Source organism: Triplophysa rosa, linkage group LG2 (assembly GCF_024868665.1).
Source record: "Triplophysa rosa linkage group LG2, Trosa_1v2, whole genome shotgun sequence".
NCBI lineage: Eukaryota > Metazoa > Chordata > Actinopteri > Cypriniformes > Nemacheilidae > Triplophysa > Triplophysa rosa.
The window spans coordinates 29,923,450-29,941,641 of NC_079891.1; the positions used below are offsets into that span (position 1 = coordinate 29,923,450).

The following is an 18,192-nucleotide window of genomic DNA, read 5'->3' on the forward strand; positions in this document are numbered from 1 at the left end:
GAGGTGACTCTTATGGCTCCAGACTGGGCTGCCCTGCTGGGGTACATGACTCCAGTCATGACTCTCCCTCCATGGAGCCATGCCTAGTGCTGAATAGCTGTTTCCACTGAGGGGAAAGTCATTGAGATGTAGAGACTGCAGTCAGGAAGATGGGACATCTATTTTCTGAGGAAAGCGTCATTTTGGAATGCCTCAATTTATATTAGCTATCCGATCATGGGTAAAAGCAAAAAATTATAATATTAGGATTATTACTACTACATTGTTCTTTCAGTTTATTTTAAGGATTTTAATTTAGCTTCTTTCTTTCTTTCTTTCTTTCTTTCTTTCTTTCTTTCTTTCTTTCTTTCTTTCTTTCTTTCTTTCTTTCTTTCTTTCTTTCTTTCTTTCTTTCTTTCTTTCTTTCTTTCTTTCTGTCTGTCTGTCTGTCTGTCTGTCTTTCTTTCTTTCTTTCTTTCTTTCTTTTTTCTTTCTTTCTTTCTTTCTTTCTTTCTTTTTCTGTCTTTTCTTCTTTGTCTCTCTTTTGTCTTCTTCTTTCTTCTCCTTTCTTTCCTTTCTCTTCATTTTTTTCTGTCTGTTCTGGTCTGTCTGTCTGTGCTGTCTGTCTGTCTGTCTGTCTGTCTGTCTGTCTGTCTGTCTGTCTGTCTGTCTGTCTTTCTTTCTTTCTTTCTTTCTTTCTTTCTTTCTTTCTTTCTTTCTGTCTGTCTGTCTGTCTGTCTGTCTTTCTTTCTTTCTTTCTTTCTTTCTTTCTTTCTTTCTTTCTTTCTTTCTTTCTTTCTTTCTTTCTGTCTGTCTGTCTGTCTGTCTGTCTGTCTGTCTGTCTGTCTGTCTGTCTGTCTGGCTGTCTTTCTCCAGCTCTCTACTTCACACTCATCCACAGTGACATTCAGGCTTCTGTCTATCTGTTTTTCTTTCTTTCATTCTTTCTTTCTCTATTTCTTTCTGTCTGTCTGTCTCTCTGTCTCCATCTTTCTACTTCACACTCATCCACAGTGACATTCAGTCCAAACCTTTTAAAGTTACATCTTGTTAGAGTCCCAGAGTACCTGTCAACGAAGAAAGACAGAGACCTGCGACACGTGAGACTTAAAGTCAGAAAAGGTCAGTAGATGAAAGGCAGGTCATGCTTTAGTCTCATCCTGGACTTCCTGTGGAAGCATACTGATCATTAAAGAAAAATCCATTTACTCTAGAAACAGTTTCACCATCGACGAATGATTACAAGTAAAGAGAACAAACTAGATATAGTTTGGTGGAAGATTAAGTCTTTATACTTGTTTATACACCAGAGGCAATTACTAATATGTCCGAAACTCGCTCTCAAAGCCATCCCGTATATATTTGGCCCACAAAATAAGCACTTAACGGGATATACTTGTGCTCAGAGTAGCTTTTAGCACTCGTAAGTTCCAGCAGAGATATGACCTATTAGCCGTAATTTACCTTGCTGTGTAGACGCTATTTCACCCACAGTGAGTGTGTACTACAGAGCCTGTTTCGCTCTCTCATCTCTTTGGTGTTGAAAGCCAGTTATAAATTGGATCAGTGCGGCTGTTTCCTTACATCTGCTGTAATTCTGCTTTGGGCTTGTTAGAGTGTTTCAAGCCCAGCACCGTAATACCTCCAGGCCATTTTTTGGGGCTTTCTCCGTCTCTCGTACCTTCTGCCTTCATCCTCACCTTTACCTCTACATGTCATTTATTTCCTGTCACAATTTTGACCCCTTTCCTGTTTCTTTCCGTCTCGCTTTCAGAGCCGTTCCCGACGGAGCGCGGAAGCACTTGAGTGTCTGAATGGTAATTAATTCTTAATTGGAACACTTGTTTATCTTTGTTGTTTGAAGATTCCAATGAGTTGCTGAAATACCCAGAGGGCCGTGCAGCTGCTGGAGGGGTGGGGCTTTCAGCGGCGGTCTGCCTCTGCTTGTTTACATTAGGAGAAGATAGTGAGAGCAAAAGACGGGAAAGACGGATGCGTAATAGCTGTCGTATTTGAAATTACAGATTTGCGTGCCGATGAGCCATTGTTGTAGAGAGATGAGGGGAAAAAGAGATTTGCGAGCGAATTGCTTGTGCAGTATTGTGCTTTATTTCGATTACTGTTTCGTGTTGTGTGAATGATAAATAGGTTACTGCAAAGGAGATGTATGGAACGATATAAAGACAATCACAGCGTTCTGAGTGAGAGAGAGAGAGAGAGAGAGAGAGAGAGAGAAAGATGGATATGGATGTGTTTCATGAGGAATTGGGGAAACACTGAAGGGATAGCAGTGGTGTATGGTGGATTTGGTGGATGGTCTCTTTTCTGGGTTGGATTGTTGTAAATTAGTGTTCCATTTACATTTGATGTTCTAGTTTCTGTTAAAGTTTAAAGGCAAATGGAACACTATTTACATAACTATCATACAACATATTTTCATGCTAACACACTAACCTATTTATTACAACAGTTTTCAGGTTTATTTTTGACATTTCGTCTGTATTTCACTGCTACCTCCCTCATGTTGTACCTCAATTTGAGGATCTTAATGAGAACTTTTAATGCACTCACAGCCAGGAAATTCAAACATTATCCTGCCTCCAGCATTTCATTTGGGCCATTAACTTCATTTCTCAGCTGTACCTTCATATGACACTTATGTAAGTCTCTTTCTCACGCACACACAACATCTTGGTGTCTCTCTCCCCCTGTTCTTCTTCCTCATTAGCTCAGTGTGAGAATGTAGAGGAAGGTTGAGAAAAGAAAATGCAAAAAAGAGAAACGGGGGTAGAGAGCAATCTTTTCTATATTTATCACAGGCGGTACATGGACCTGCCATGCCTAGTTTTAATAATACAGTATGATGAATGGATGTTTCCCACAGGTCAAAGAAGTAGTGAAAGAAACAGTGGCGTCGAAAAAGGAAAGTCTTGAAACGCGAGCGTAAATGGCGATGTTTTGCATTTTTCCCAGAGTGGTTTATAGTCCCACTCTTCGTGTTTTTGAATAAGACAGAGCATTGTATTCTAAGGGCCTGCAAGCCTTCGGCTCCGGGGACACAAACCCCTAACAGGCCTAACGGAGACACGCGGTCCGGCGAGAGCTTTGATCACTGTTCTATTCATTGTTGCCTTGCCAACTTAGATTTATCACTCCCACTTTAGGGGCCATTTTACCGTGTAAATAGAATCAACGATGTAAAAACAAAATGAAATAAACCCCAAATAAACAAATAGTTGTGTTGAGTTGTGATGCTACTTTGGGGGGTGCAGGTTCAAGTCTGATGTGTCATTTCCCAGTGTCATTCATTTTTCTTTACTATTTACTACTTTCACTATGTTCTTGTTTGTCTTCCCTGTCATGTCCAATAGAGGGACAAAAATAAAAATGAAGAAATAAAAATAGTGACATTTAGTTCGTGATATTAGTGACATTATACATTGTTGCTTTTTTATTTTTTGATTAGTGAAAAGTTCATACTAAACTACAATTTTTTTATGTAATACGTTTACATTGATGTTTTTGTAAACCTGTAGTTTTTTTTAGGGCTGTCAAATGATTAATAGCGTTAATTAATCGCATCCAGAATAAAATGTTGTGTTTATGTAATATTTGTCTATGTACTGTGCATGTTCATTTTGTATTCATAAACACAAAAACATACATATACATGTGTATATATATATTTAGGAAATATTTAGATGTATTTATTTATATTTACCAATAATTTAAATTATATATAAATGTTTATTCATTTTTGTATTTTTCTTAAATATTTGCGTGTATGTATTTATAAATACAAAATTAATATGCACAGTACACAGACATATATTATTCTGGATGTCATTAATCACGATTAATCGTTTGAGTATTTAATAGTCATATAGTTCACCCAAAAATGAAAATTATTTTATAATTTACTCACCGTCATGCCATTCCTAACCTGTATGACTTTCTTTCTCCTGCAGAACACAAAAGAAGATTTTTGAAGAATGTTGGTAATCAAACAACATTGTCTTCCATTGACTTCCATTGTAAATGGACACAAAACCACTGAGACATTTCTCAAAATATCTTCTTTCACACTTATCTTCTTTCAACTTGAACTATCCCTTTAATTCACATATTTGACCTTTCATTGTGCATTTGTTAAAACACCAGCCGAACGCTGTTAATAGGAAATGCCACTAGTTCACCATGGCTTGTCATCCAAATAAAGCTCATTTTATCGTAGTATGTTGTCTGACATGAGCTAGGTGTACTTTACTGAAGGCAGCCGGCAGTCCAGAGGCCTTCAGGATTAGGTAGCTCAGTGAGATAAATACATGTGGGGCACAGACACACACACACACTCATAGGTTTCACAAGCTTTCAGAGGGTAATTCTTCAAAAAGCAGAGTAATGGAGCCAAAAGTCGAACACAGTAGAGGAAAGAGCACACGCTGTGTGTTAGTGAAAGGGCTTACTGTAGAGAGCAAACAGACACACACACGCTGACTCACCTGGATATTACAGCGAGTTTAGTGGAATCATTACGCACCGGAGGGTCACGGGGGTTCACACACACACACACATGTCTGGTTTATTATCTCCGTGGGGACAGTTCATAGGCAAAATTATTTTTATACTGTGCAAACGGTGTACTTTATCCCCTAACCTATCATAGAAAACTTTTTTCATTTTATATTTTCAAAAAAATATTGTTCTGTACGATTTATAAGCTTTTTTGCCCGTGGGGACCTCAATTTTGGGCCCCATGAGTTGATGTGCATTCAGGTTTAGGTCCCCACCGGGATATAAAAAACAAGGACACACACACACCACCAAAACAGAGTTTTAGAGGAAGTTTTCCTGTGTCTCTGACCCTATTAGAGAGCCTGTAATTCAAAGTGTCGTGAAGCTAATTGTCAATTACATCTGATCTATCAGTCTCAGCCGCAGATCTGCCAGGACCTGCCAAGAGCCGTCTGATGTGCTTCTCATTTCTCTCTCTACATCTCTGCTTCCTTAGCTCTCCCACCTCCGAGCTCTTCACCTCTTGAGCTTTCCGAGCATTCTTCTTCAAAGCAGCACCATTGCACAGCAATTTGCCTTGGCGAAATGGAATTCTGTGCGTGTCCGTGATAGAGAAACTCAGACGGAATGATTCGCTATTGATACCCGTCCGTATTTGTATTCCTCCATAAATCCATAAGGCTAGTTTTACAATGTTTTGGATGGTAAGGCTTGTCAGGACAACAAAAGTAGGTCGTGTTCATAAAAAAAAAAGAACCCAAATCCTGTATGTCCAGCTCAAGTTAATGTTATGTGTTTCCTAATTCGTTTTTAACGTCACGTTATTTCTGTTTGGCTATCGCCAGGAATGCTGGAACAAATGAAAGGTACATAAAAGCGTTTAAAGTGGAATGCTTGCGAGGCATAGTGCTCGGCAGGGACCCAAGCATCCGCACTTCCCAGCGCTCTTTGCGTGTTTAATGGGTTTGCAGTAAATCGCCACTAAGTGCCTACACCAATTTACCCCTCACGGCTTATCAATGGGAAACTAGCAAGAATATAGCAAATAACAAAAAACAGGGCAGAGAATGTTTTCACAGAGGTTTTAAAGGTTAAATATCTTTTAAATGTTTGTATATACGTCATTCTAATTCAATCAGTAAAACTATACGTTTAAGAGGGAAAGCAAGATAATGGCAGAGGGATTTCTTTAATGTGTGTGTGTGTGCGTGCACGTGTGTTTGTAAAGGGTTCACACTTGTTAAAGAGATAAAAACACGATGTGTGAAATATTGATGCTTGGTGTCTCCTGCTGTGTCCTCTGTTAAAGTTTGAAATCATTTTAGCAGCATCCGCCTCTTAACACTGTAAAAATAAAAAAGATTCCCCAGGCACCATTTGGGGTCCCTTAGATGTGTAAAGATAATCATTTGAAATTTAGATGAGTATGTTTACATTTTTGTTTGTAAGGCATATGAATAAATATAAATGCAACGACGCTTTTAACACTGTCAGCGGCCTTGCATCTAGTACTGTGGAAGTCTTAGGCATGTTAGTATTTTCACCCAATAAAAAGGTTTTAAGGCAGTTATTTATATCGTTTGCTATATTGTGTCAGTGGGAAATATCAGTTTATATTTCCAAACATTCGTTTTGCCATTATTTGTAATAATTCAGTGAGATTTTTGTATGCAAAGGGAGTCAAACAGCCGGTGATCCACATGGAGATCTGGTCTCACCATAATTGAGTCTGTCTATTATTACATGGAAAAAGAGAAAAACTGATACAGACTAAATCCAGAATTGTGGCAATGTCTCCAAGAGCTTGAAGAAACCTACCTACAAAGCTGAAGTACTTTGAAAAGTTTTAGGCTCTTTTGTGGGGATGCTTTAAAAAAATAATGTCATAAATTGATTTGATCTATCAGTTGCCTTTTATTAACTAAATTAAATTCATGTTTAGTGTGACCAAAAGCAGCTTTTGTCCTATGCACTCAATCACATTGTTTTTTAGGTAACTTTGCAGGAAGGTGTCTTCAAGCGTCTTGGAGACATTCGGGTTAATGGGACCCTTTTTGATAGTCATCCCAATGTCCAAAAAAAATCTCAGTTCACCTACTTTTTTTGACATTTACTAATTTAACAATGTTTTTATCCAAAGCAACTTACGGTCCATTCCAGTTATGTTTCCCTGGAGCTTTTGCTGCTAACGTGGTGCTCTACCAGTTCAGCTCCAGAAACGCAGTCATTGCATTCCAACAACAATATTAACAATGTGCTTTCAAAACATGACGCAGGAAAACACAACACACACAATGCCTATGAAAGGCATTTCCTAATTGGATGCTGACATGTTCAAGTGAGCTGTGTGATCGGGGAAGAGAAATGTAATGAATCTGCTAATTAGAGGTTACCGTGAAGTGCTCACACAGCCATCAGACCAATGTTGAGATTTATTCGTATGACCACATGCAGTAGAATTACAGGCTCCTCCCATTTGTTTAACCAGCCATTATGTATCATTAGTCATGTTTGTTTAGTTTTTGTTTTAATGTTTTAATGTTTTGTCTCCAAGTAATGGTGGCAAAACGTGTTTCATTGACTCATGCTCCGTTGACTTGATTGTCGTTGTAGCAGTGCGTAGACCTACTAGGACCTGCGCATTTCACCAGAACCTGTCACCTTTACAAGCTTGTATTTCAAATCTTAATTACCGGCTGTTATGAGCTGCCACAGGAGCATTGGAGATGAAGCGTGGAGTTAGACGTTTGTGACCTCACCCGTTTTATGGCTATGTAGCTTTGCATTAAATACAGGATGAAAGGCATTGCATTTATAGCAGGTGCTTACCGCTGATAATGACAGCCATTGCATTGTGGAAAATCTGATGACTTCCAGCCTGCTGTGTATTATTTTAGTTACATTTTATTTTAAAGAGTTTGAAGTTGCGAATGATTGAATAGCTCCTCTTGGAAAGCAACAAAATGCCCGGGCATTGTAATTAAGCTGACATTTAGCGTCACCTCCGTTTGTGCCAGCCTGCCTTTGTAGAGCGGCGTTTGCATGCTTTTGTTCTATTGCTCTGAAGGTCAATAACCTCCAAAATTGTGCTGGATCGAATCGTCTGGCATTGGAATCACTCGAACATGATGCCATGAAATAATTAGAGCCATGTATTGATAGTTCCTAAAAGTGTTAAAGTGCTTTAATTGGGTGCTGTTTTTAGTGTGCATGTTTTCCATTATGCTGCTTGAATGGGAATGGACCACTTTTTCCCGTTTCTGTAAAATCGGATATTGACAGAGCCATACGTTTTCCATTAACCTTAAATCCTGAAGTGATGTTTGCTAAGATAAACATTACTTTTACTAATACTGCTAAACTCATATGAGTTTAGGAATTTTCTAAATATTAAAGCACTGAAAAAATTCAAAACTAAAAAGTTTAGGGTTACTTCATTCTTAATTTTATTTTTTGCCACAATTTAGAAGGATTTTAAACTCAGCGAAACTATAGTGTAACTATTATGAACTTGGAGTTAAACTGAATTGAAAGAGTTCCCATCTTTCCTAGGATTTTTTTCATTATTTGGTCAAAGTCATCCATTTCAAAAGCAGTGTTGTTATAAAATAATTGTATACGTTGACATGACTTTATATTTTTAACACAAAAACAAACGCATGCTCATCACCTGCAAAATTTTCAAAGTGGGTGCTTGAATAAAAATGACACGATGGCAAAAGTAATTTATTAAAACGGCCAAAAATGTTACTAAATCGTTGCCTGTTAACGAGTCTGTTAATAAGTTTTCTACAACTGTATGTTTATTCGCATAACTAATTCCAAACAAACAGACACATGATTTCAGGTCAACAGGTTTTCAAGATGATGAAAACATTTCAGTCAACTTGTCAGCTGGATTTGAGTGTTACACACAAACTCATTTACCTCAGACATATATTTTTTTTTAGTTTGTATCATTGCACGCTTACAAACAAGTCACCACCCTAATACTAAATTCACACCAAAAATGTAGGGTCTCACTGCAAATGTGCCTGAATCAGAATCGTGAATAACAACCCTGATTCTGAATTCTGCCAGAGCTTGACAGATTCGCCCATCAGATTCCCCGGTGCTTTCACGGTATGCCCTGTACAGTACTCAATGTGCAACAGAGACAGCGCTGCAGAGGGGAATCTACAAGGATTAGCTGAATGATGCTGGCTTATGGTCCCTCTGATGCTTTATTGATTCAGGCTTTGGTCAGCATCTGAGAGCTCTGATCTCTGGACTGCCGTGATGGATCCTTTTCTTTGAGGCTCAGTGTGCTGTAAACCGCAGTCTGTGTGGTGAGGTCATGTTGTGGTTATCTGAGTAATTGGGCAGAGCACAGAGGTTTGTACAGCACACACGGCTCATTCACAATCACATCTGCTGGTTCATTGTCACAATTGTATTTTAATAGTCAGTACATTATACCTTTCCCCCTTTTTTTTGGCTTTTTGGTTCTGGATGTTAAAATGAACTGCCCTGACCTCCCTGTCCTTTGCGATTTCAACCGATTAAATATATTTAGCAATAAACCTCAAATATTTTGCAATTCATGCTTAGTCAAATGTCTATAAATTAATGTTTTTTTGGGCATAAAAATGCAAAATGCATTGCAAATTATTAAATTAAATTTGAAATGCATTTTGGTAACACTTTACAACTATGCACTATGCAACATGAACTAACAATGAACATATTTTAAAGCTTGTGCTAGTTACTACCAATACTATATAAATGTACAAATGTTATAATTAACATGAACTAAGATTGATTAATGCTATACAACTATTGTTAGTTGACAGTATGTTAACCAATGTGCACTGTAAAACAATTAACTTAAAAACTTAAGTTGCCTTAAGTTTTTAAGGTAAATCAAACCAGTCATTTGAACTTAAATTATATTAAACTGACTTCAAAATCTTTGTAGTTCACACAACTTATAAAATGAAGTTATACGAAATATAATTCGATTTTTTTAGATAGATAATTTAAGTTCAAATGACTTGTAAAGCCAATTTGCTTTAACTTTTTAAAGTTTTTAAGTTGAAATAGGTGAAACTGTTTATATTGTATAGTTAAATAATTACATTGCTCAACAAAGGAAGCCTTATTGTAAAGCGTTAACCTTTTTTATAGTCTGTTTATAGTTTCAAATTTTTACTTCTTTTTTTAAATCCCTATAAAGAAAATGATCATAAAAAAATATTGAACCTAAGCTGCTGTGGACAGTGTGGTCGATTAGGATCATGATTTGGCCAGCAATTTACATTTTTTACAAACTGAAAGGTTGATTAATAAAACCCAGGTCACAAGCACTTCGCGTCACTGGAACAAATTAAAACGAAATTCACTATCCTCCACCCAATATCACACGTCTCGGTGCTAAAGGCGTTTGATTGATGGTTTGTTATTTACTGTGGAGAAACTTCAGCCTCTGTACACAGACGTTCTCAGTTTTATAGCTTTGCGTTTGTTGCCCATTGCCCATCTGATCCAATCCTCCATCCAGCCTCTATTTAGGAGAGGAAACACGACCCATAAATCACTGCTGTGCCCATGGACACCTCTCTTCTCTTAGCGCTTGGTGATATATTTGGAGCCGAACGCTATATCGGCCGTTATGGCAGGAGGAGCTCATGGAAAATTGGATATCAAGGCAAAGGGGAAAACAGGAAATGGGCTTAAGGATGGGAATGTGATTGGCCCTGGGGGCAGGAGATCTTAAATTAGCATGAGACGCACAGTAGGCTATACTGATATTGGCCTGACACGACAGCTGCATAATAATTATTGCACCACCCCACGTTTCTCATAAATTCTCAAGTGCCATTTGCTTGTACACTGGCCCTTTAAGTGGGACTTTTCCCCAGCAGACATGGAGGTGGAAGACTAGGTGTTGAAACACAAAGTTCAGCCTTGCATTTATTTATTTACCTAGGACTTTCAGGCAGAACATGTAAAGAAACTAGAAATGTTAGTTTATTTTCAGTGTGTTTGTCAGCTAATTATTTCTAATGAAATATAATGATTCAGAGTCCACAGAGATTACAGTTCAGGATATATCTTGATACCGTGGCCATCTGTTTGTTTGTTTGTTTGTTTTGTAATAGGAAGTCAGTTAATAAATCACATGAAAAATCAAGCAATTTGTTATTTGAAAGTTTAAAAGGAATAGCTGACCCAAGTTTTTAAGAGCTATAAAGCTCCACAAAGGATATACCGTACCAACTGTGCACTATTTTCCAAGTCAATTAACAGCTTTGTGTGGTGAACATATATTGCCAACCCTAGCCTTAAAAGATGTGATCTGTAACGTTTGTCTATGTATGAAACATAAATTGCACATTACTTTCAGAGTTATTTTCTATACTATTCCTTCTACGAGTCAAATTAAGTCAAACTGACATTTCCTGCAAAATCTTATCTGACAGCTCAAATTATTAATCATTATTATGAGTTTACTGTTGTGAATCTGGTTAGGTAAGTAGAGTTTTAAACACTGATTTTTTTTACCAAAAAAAAGTACAGATTGCAGCTTTAGAATTTAAAAATAGTTTTACATTTTTTTAAATATTTAATTTTTAAATTTTATTGTCTTGCATTGGGTCTAAGCTCTCGTCAACAAGAGTTCTCTTTATGTGTCACAAACCTTTGTTGTTCAGGTAAGAAAATATCTTTCCATTTGTATTTTGCGATTCAGATTTTGAAATGACATACGGTAAATGAATCAATGAATCTACTGAAAACCCATCATTTACACCTTCTGCTAATTAGTTTGAGAACATGACACCCAGTTTGGAAAAATCTGCCAAAATTACAAGAGTAATCTGTAATTTAAGTGTAGACAAATTACTTGTCATCCACGTGCCCAGTTTGCTGCATCACTAGCAGTCTCGCACTTTTAAACAGGAAGTTATGACAGCATGGCATCAGTACAGAGGTGTAAACACAGAGCCGTATCTGACATAGTTATTTCGCTAAAACCCCACTAGCGAATGGAAAAACGGGCTCAGGAATTACTGGCCTACAGGGTTTGGCAAATTTGGAAATAAAATCCCCCAGTTTCAGCTGCTGCAGCCCCTCCGTTACAACCCACTCGCACATAGCAAGCCAACTGACAAAACAACTATCATCACATATGCCAGGTTATGCAATAGAGAGGGAGAACTACATGCTCTGACAGATGTCCCTGCGGTTAGACATCATCCTGCATTACTGCTGGCTTGCTTTTATTCCCATGTATTTTTCGTTCTACAAAGAGGCAATTTTCAGATTTATTGATGTTGGAGGATTTGTGTCTTTAGAAGCGCCTCATTATGAATGCTGTCTAATGAACTCTGAAGTGGTCCCTATTTCAAAGTGTGTGGTAAATAAAGAAAAGCACATCTGAGTATTGATTTTGGGAACAAAGAATCTAAAATGTTTTATTACACCCAATAACCCACTCAGTGGTGAATGAAACTAAATGGATGGATTTTTTCCTACTGTTCGGAGTCAATAAGGCATCAGCTCATTTATAGCTGCTAAACTGAACTCGGGACAGATTTTTTTTGCCACTTAGGTGACCAGTCAGAGCATGCTTTCTGTCTTTCTGTGTAACCCAGCTAGAAGTTGTTTGAAGCTGTGATGCTTTCCGTCTGACGGAGATGATTTACAATATCACAGCGACACCCGTGAGGTTCGAGCCGCTTTCCTTCTCCAGTCAAAGAGCGTGAAATTCATTAGCCGAATGGTTATAAAGAGATTAGGAACGTGACGTAATGGATATCAATTATGATTTATTCAGTCTGGTAGCGTGAGAGGGCTGCAGCTGGATGCCTTGAATGTGAAGTGTGTGTGTTTGTATGCACTGTTTGTGTTTGTGTGTGTGCGTGTGCCTTTTTACGTGGAAGAGGCTCATTCATTCATGAGAGCGGTACTATTTCCTGTTTTTACAGGCTTGTTACTGATGTCATCATACAAATTGGTCTTACATTTCAATAGATGAATTCAGTATTTTTATTGTGTGGTTGTTTGGTTGGTAGGTACGTCTGTGCCGTTCTTAAATTAAACGGGCATGTCAGAGGATGTATGTTTAGTTATATTTTTACTATAAGTGGTTTAAAGAACCATCATAGGACCCTCTCATACACAGAAGGCAGGCTGCAGATATGAACCTATTGTTCTCATCCATTCATCATGTTTATATGTCAGGGCTCCAGATGAAAAACTGCAGCCAGGTAGAAGATTTTCCCTCGTCTGTTGTATTAGGTTACCTTCTTTCATTTTTCTATTTTCTTTGCCTTCCTCTCAGTGTCTTCCCCCTCCTCTACACACAAACACGTACTGCTGTTTTATCATTTTCTCTCTCTGTAGGTCGCTGTAGTTTTGGCCCCGGCGCGTCTCGAGAGTCCGTGAGGTTTCTGCCTGCATGACTTTACTTTGTATTCAATTTCTAAGCCATATAGAGATCTGTATTTACACATTAACAGTGTCCTGAAATTACAAATATGGAGTAATACTCTGCGTTCATTTAAAATTAATTGAGTTCATTGACATAATTCTTACATTAATTCTTTACCAACCTTTATTAAAAATGCATGAGATATGGCTATTAAGTAGGATGGAGGGATGCTCTACATTGTCAGATACATTGTGGGTCTCCTATAATTCTTGTGAGAAATCTTGATAAATGTTTTAAATGTACAGTATACGAAATTCAGTGAGATTCCAAATTTCAACCAGCAACCGGCACCACCCCTCCCTTTCGAAGCACTATGGTGGCTGACACAGGACTTAGATGTCATCATGTGTTTGCTTCTTTGCCGAAAGGCAAAACATATTTACGAAACGCGCTCTGTAGAGCAGTTTGTCCTTTTAGGGCTACTGTAGAAATAAGATGGCGAATTCCATGCAAGGGGACCCGCTGTGTATGTAGTTAGAAATAGCTCCTTCTATGGTAATAAAAACGTAACGCTTCATTATGTAAGGTCTTTATACACCTCTGAAGACATAGTTATGTATTTGCATTTATGTCAATAGATCCTCCAAAAAAAATCCACATTTGGAATGTTATAGAGATGGACACCAAAATGAAGAGAAAAGTATGTTCACAATGTGATGTATGCAAATACAGTCTCTCTCTATCGCTCTCTGGACTCATTATTGTTATAGAGACCGCTAAATGAAGTGATAACTGACCCTCTCATCTCTCTGTGATTACCAGCCTTTTCATGAAGTTAAAATGTCAATTACCACCACAACCAATCTCCTCCCTGCTTTCTCGCGTTCTGTCTCTCTCGCTTTCATTCGTTTCTGATAAAAGTGTTTTTCCCTAGAGGAAAGTGTTCTCATATTAAATATTTATGCAGTAAATACTTGAGGAGATGAATTTAGAGAGCCCAAACCGCACTTGAAGACCCATTAACCCTCTGTGAATGCGATGAAATGATTGTATAATTGAGAATATGATAATTGCTCTCGGTCAAAGCCGAGCGGTTGTGAGATATGAAGCATTATTGTGCTGACCGGCATAAGCTTTGTATTATAAAGGGGATTGCCTTCCCATCACCTCTATTTTTGGCAGATTGTTATTTTTAAATCAATTTATCTGTGTTTGTTATGGATTTTGGCTGTTGATCTATTCCATCCGACACTTGGATTGAAACGACAGGACTAAAAATTTCCCTGAAAAGTTTCTGTGGTCATGTGATCCGTGAGTTTAAAACTACAGTGTGTAACCATCTCTCTGTTTTTTGTTTGTCTTACGCAGGACACAGAGATCCTAAACACTGCCATTCTGACAGGCCGGCGTGTTGCCATGCCGATAAAGGTCCTTACGGTGGAAGAGGATGGAACGGTGAGAGAGGTGGACGACCCCGTGACCTGCATTTCCACAGATGAGGACGTCCTCAAGGTGAGAGCTTACCTGCGTCCTCTTCTTCGCGTGGTGCCTTGCATTGTCTGTAGATTTCATCTTAGGAAAAGTAGAAGCGACAGGCTCTAGTGCGACTCGGGGAAGCCCAGGGTGGAGGAAGAGAGACAAATGGAACAGCAGGTGCTTGTGAAAGCCTAGTAGTCCTGCATGAGCTTTTCCTTTTAGTGGATGAAGAGGAATTCAGGAGGTATTGCACCACACAAACACACACAAAAATATGGTGAATAATGGTTGCGGACATATGCGAAATCAATCAGGTGAAAGGCAATGCAAATTGAGACACATACAAAAATACAAAAAGTATGAAAATGTTGTGATGTAACACCTTAAAGTGATCGTTCACCCAAAAATGAAAATTCTGTCATCATTTACTCACCCTCTTGTCATTTAAACCTCTATGACTTTCTTTCTTCCGCAGAACACAAAAGAAGATTGTTTGAAGAATGTTGTTAACTGGCCCCCATTCACTTGCATTGGGTTTTGTGTCCATACAATAGAAATCAATGGGAGCCAGTGCTGTTCGGTTACCAACTTTGTTCAAAATATCTTCTTTTGTGTTCTGCAGAAGAAAAAGTCATAAAGGTTTAAAATGACAAAAGGGTGAGTAAATGATGAGAGAATTTTCTATTTTGGGTTAACCATCACTTTAAAGATCAACTTTGTTTATACCTGTCTGATTATATACTGTATTTAAGTGTTGTCGAACTAAGAATAATTATTTATGACAAAATCAATTTTTAGAATATCATTTCCAATACAATAGGAACATATTATTTACTTATAAATCAAAAGGCACCATATTCTAAAAGCAAACGGAAAGTTCAGGAAAGTTTAATGACTATATAGAACAGCTCTATGAAGACTTGTATTATAATTAAAACATTTTCTGGTCCTGATGAGATTTTTGTGTTCTTGGCACTTTGCTGTTGCAGAAAGTATATAAACACATTGTTCAAATGAATCCCTTGGTTTTTGGGGCGATTATCAAATCTACCCCTGGGGGTGATTGGAAAGTATCATCACAATCTGCATTGTCATGCTCTCCTGAGCGCTGAGCTAATACCTCAGATCAGACGCCCCTGTGCCGAGGCAATTTCCATTTACAAGCAGCAATATGTAGTTTAAATAAAATCAATACCCGGTAACAATGAAAAACTCATTCGGGGCTTTAATGCAAAGTTGGACAACAGAGCGTGTTATTAAGGAAATTAGAGGAGCCTCCGTTTCTCTTGCGGTGCCATAAAAATGAGCATCAGCTGAGGAACAGAACGCGTTTCATGACAGAAACATGTTGTGGGGAAATTGCCGCAGCTGTACCTGTCTGCTCGTGGTGTCGTAAAGATGGTGTGTTTGACCTCTGGGTGATGTGTGTGACAGGTGTAAACGGGAAACATGACAGCGTTGCGCTGTGAAAGAGATACAAAAGTGCACAGTCAGAATAAACTAAAGTATGCACTTTTTCAAAAAGCTGTATGTAATCGGAAACAGAAACGCAATTACGTTATGGCCATTTATTCTCTTATACATAAAGAATTTGTCTTGGTCACAGAAGCTTCCAGTGTACAAAAAACCACCCTGATTAGACAGACCGATATTTATATTAAAGGGACAGTTCACCCAAAAATAAAAATTCTGTCATCATTTACTTACCCTCGAGTTGTTCCAATTCTTTATAAACACTTTGTTGTGATGAACACAGAGAAAGATATTTGGGAGAATGTCAGTGACCAAACAGTTCTTGGCCACCATTGACTACCATAGTAGGAAAAATGACAATAAGTTGTCAGGAATAGACTGTGAGGAGAACCCAAGTGCAGGCAGGCGGGGTTGAAGGGGTTAACAAGGATATTTATTTCACACAAAAACACAAACCAAAAAACCCACAATGGTGAAAAAACAGACACAGTAACAAAACAAGAACTCAAACAAAAGACTTCCCTCGATGGGGCAAAACTAGAAAAATAACAAAACAAACTTACGACACAACGTCAAAATCAACAGGCAAGGTAAGGGTGGACAAGGCAAGATGAGGGGTAACCAAAGACATCTTAAACAATGACCGAGCAACAAGACAATGAAACATGAGGGCATTTTAAAGGGAAGACAAACGAAGGATAATGACACAGGGCAGGTGGGAAACATTAGACACGGCAGGGAAGCAATACATGAAACGAGAGGGGCGGGGCCAATGACAAGACACGAGAAAGCACATGAGATGTAAAACGTAAACAACTCATGGCTTTCTCACACTAAACATAAGGCTTTGCCACGACTTTGCCACAAGACCAAGAAATCCATGACAAGATAAAGCAGAGTCGTGATAATAAGTGCCCCAGAACTGTTTGCTTTCCTACATTCTTCAAAATTCAACAGAACAGAACAGAATAAAGAAATTTACAAAGCAATTTTTCCTACTATGTTAGTCCGAAGCACATTCTTTTTCTATAACGCTGAACTGATTCATTCAGGACAATGTCGTCCTTTTTAATAGCATTGCCACCTTGCAGGTTCAGGTGTTGAATGGGATCTTATCTTTAGCGTCACGCGCTGCTGTTAATCAGTTCTGCATTTGCGCAGGTTGAAGGGCTCTCGTAATGACGGCTGATCAAATAAATAAAAGAGCCGACTAAAGAGATCCCATAGGCTTTAGTGCTCAAATCCCACTGTTTAACCAGCATCAGTATGAAGAAGGCCGTGGCCTTAATTGCTTCTTGTGAAGACTCCCTCACTTATGTGTGCTGTAATTCAATTAGACATAGAACACGAAGGACAGGACATGGCGGAATAGCTGCGTGTGTGTGTCCACCAGCAGACACAAAACAAGTTGGATTATAAATCAATCTTTCACCAAGACCTTTGTCGTTTACATTTTTTTCTTCTCTTTGTTGGAACACGTTCATTTGTTGTGGAAAAAAAGATTGGGTTTTAATATATCTCTACTGTTGGAGACATTGTGGTTGTCCCCTGTGTATTAAAGACAGAGCGAGAGAGAGAGAGCGAGAAAGAGAGAGAGCAGTGTGGATAGGTGTACAGTGCTAATCCGTTTAATAACTCATTCACTTTGCGGTGACAGGCGGCCAGATATCCGGCGAGCCTGTAATCGTGTAAAACTCTGATCAGGTTAAGAGCGGCAGGCCGGCTTCTATTCTCAGTTTCAGCTGAGCAGGAAAACACACGAGATATATTTGTTAGGAAAGAGTGACGGGGGTGACTAGATTTCAATTAGCTTTCATTAAGGTTATAAAGTCATTGTTCTATGTGGGGGGATCCTTAACTGTTTTTTAATTTTATGAGTTATGTAGTGTTGTCTTTATTTTGGATAGGACAAGAAATTACAGTCAGGAAAAATCACGGGCCAGGATTTAAACTTGGACACGTGAAGCGCTATTGTGATGGACATGGTGGAGGATGAGTTTAGGACAGATTCTGAATTGATTAAAGGGATAGTTCACCCAAAAATAGAAATTCTGTCATCATTTATTCACCCTCATGTCATTCAAAACCTGATTCTTTCTTCTGTGGAACACAAAAGAATATATTTTGAAAAATGGTTTAGTGCTTTTGTGTCCATAGAGTGGAAGTCAATGGGGTTCAATGTTGTTGGTTACCAACGTTCTTCAAAATAACTTAATTTGTGTTCTGTAGAAGAAAGAAACTCATACAGGTTTGGAATGACATGAAGGTGAGTAAATGATGAAAGAATTTGTATTTTTGGGTCAACTTTCACCATTCCCACAACTGGTGCTGTTTTT

The 18,192-nt window shown here is 38.3% G+C and overlaps 1 protein-coding gene across 2 annotated transcripts in view; it reads left to right on the forward strand.

Annotated features, from left to right (window-relative positions):
* The window catches only part of si:dkey-215k6.1 (transmembrane protein 132C), a 168,377-nt gene that overhangs the window by 122,594 nt on the left and 27,591 nt on the right, over positions 1-18,192 (forward strand). For both annotated transcript variants that reach the window (XM_057361482.1, XM_057361490.1), the window contains one exon: positions 14,276-14,419. In XM_057361482.1, the coding sequence (XP_057217465.1) occupies positions 14,276-14,419 (144 nt within the window). The remainder of the gene's footprint in view (positions 1-14,275; positions 14,420-18,192) is intronic.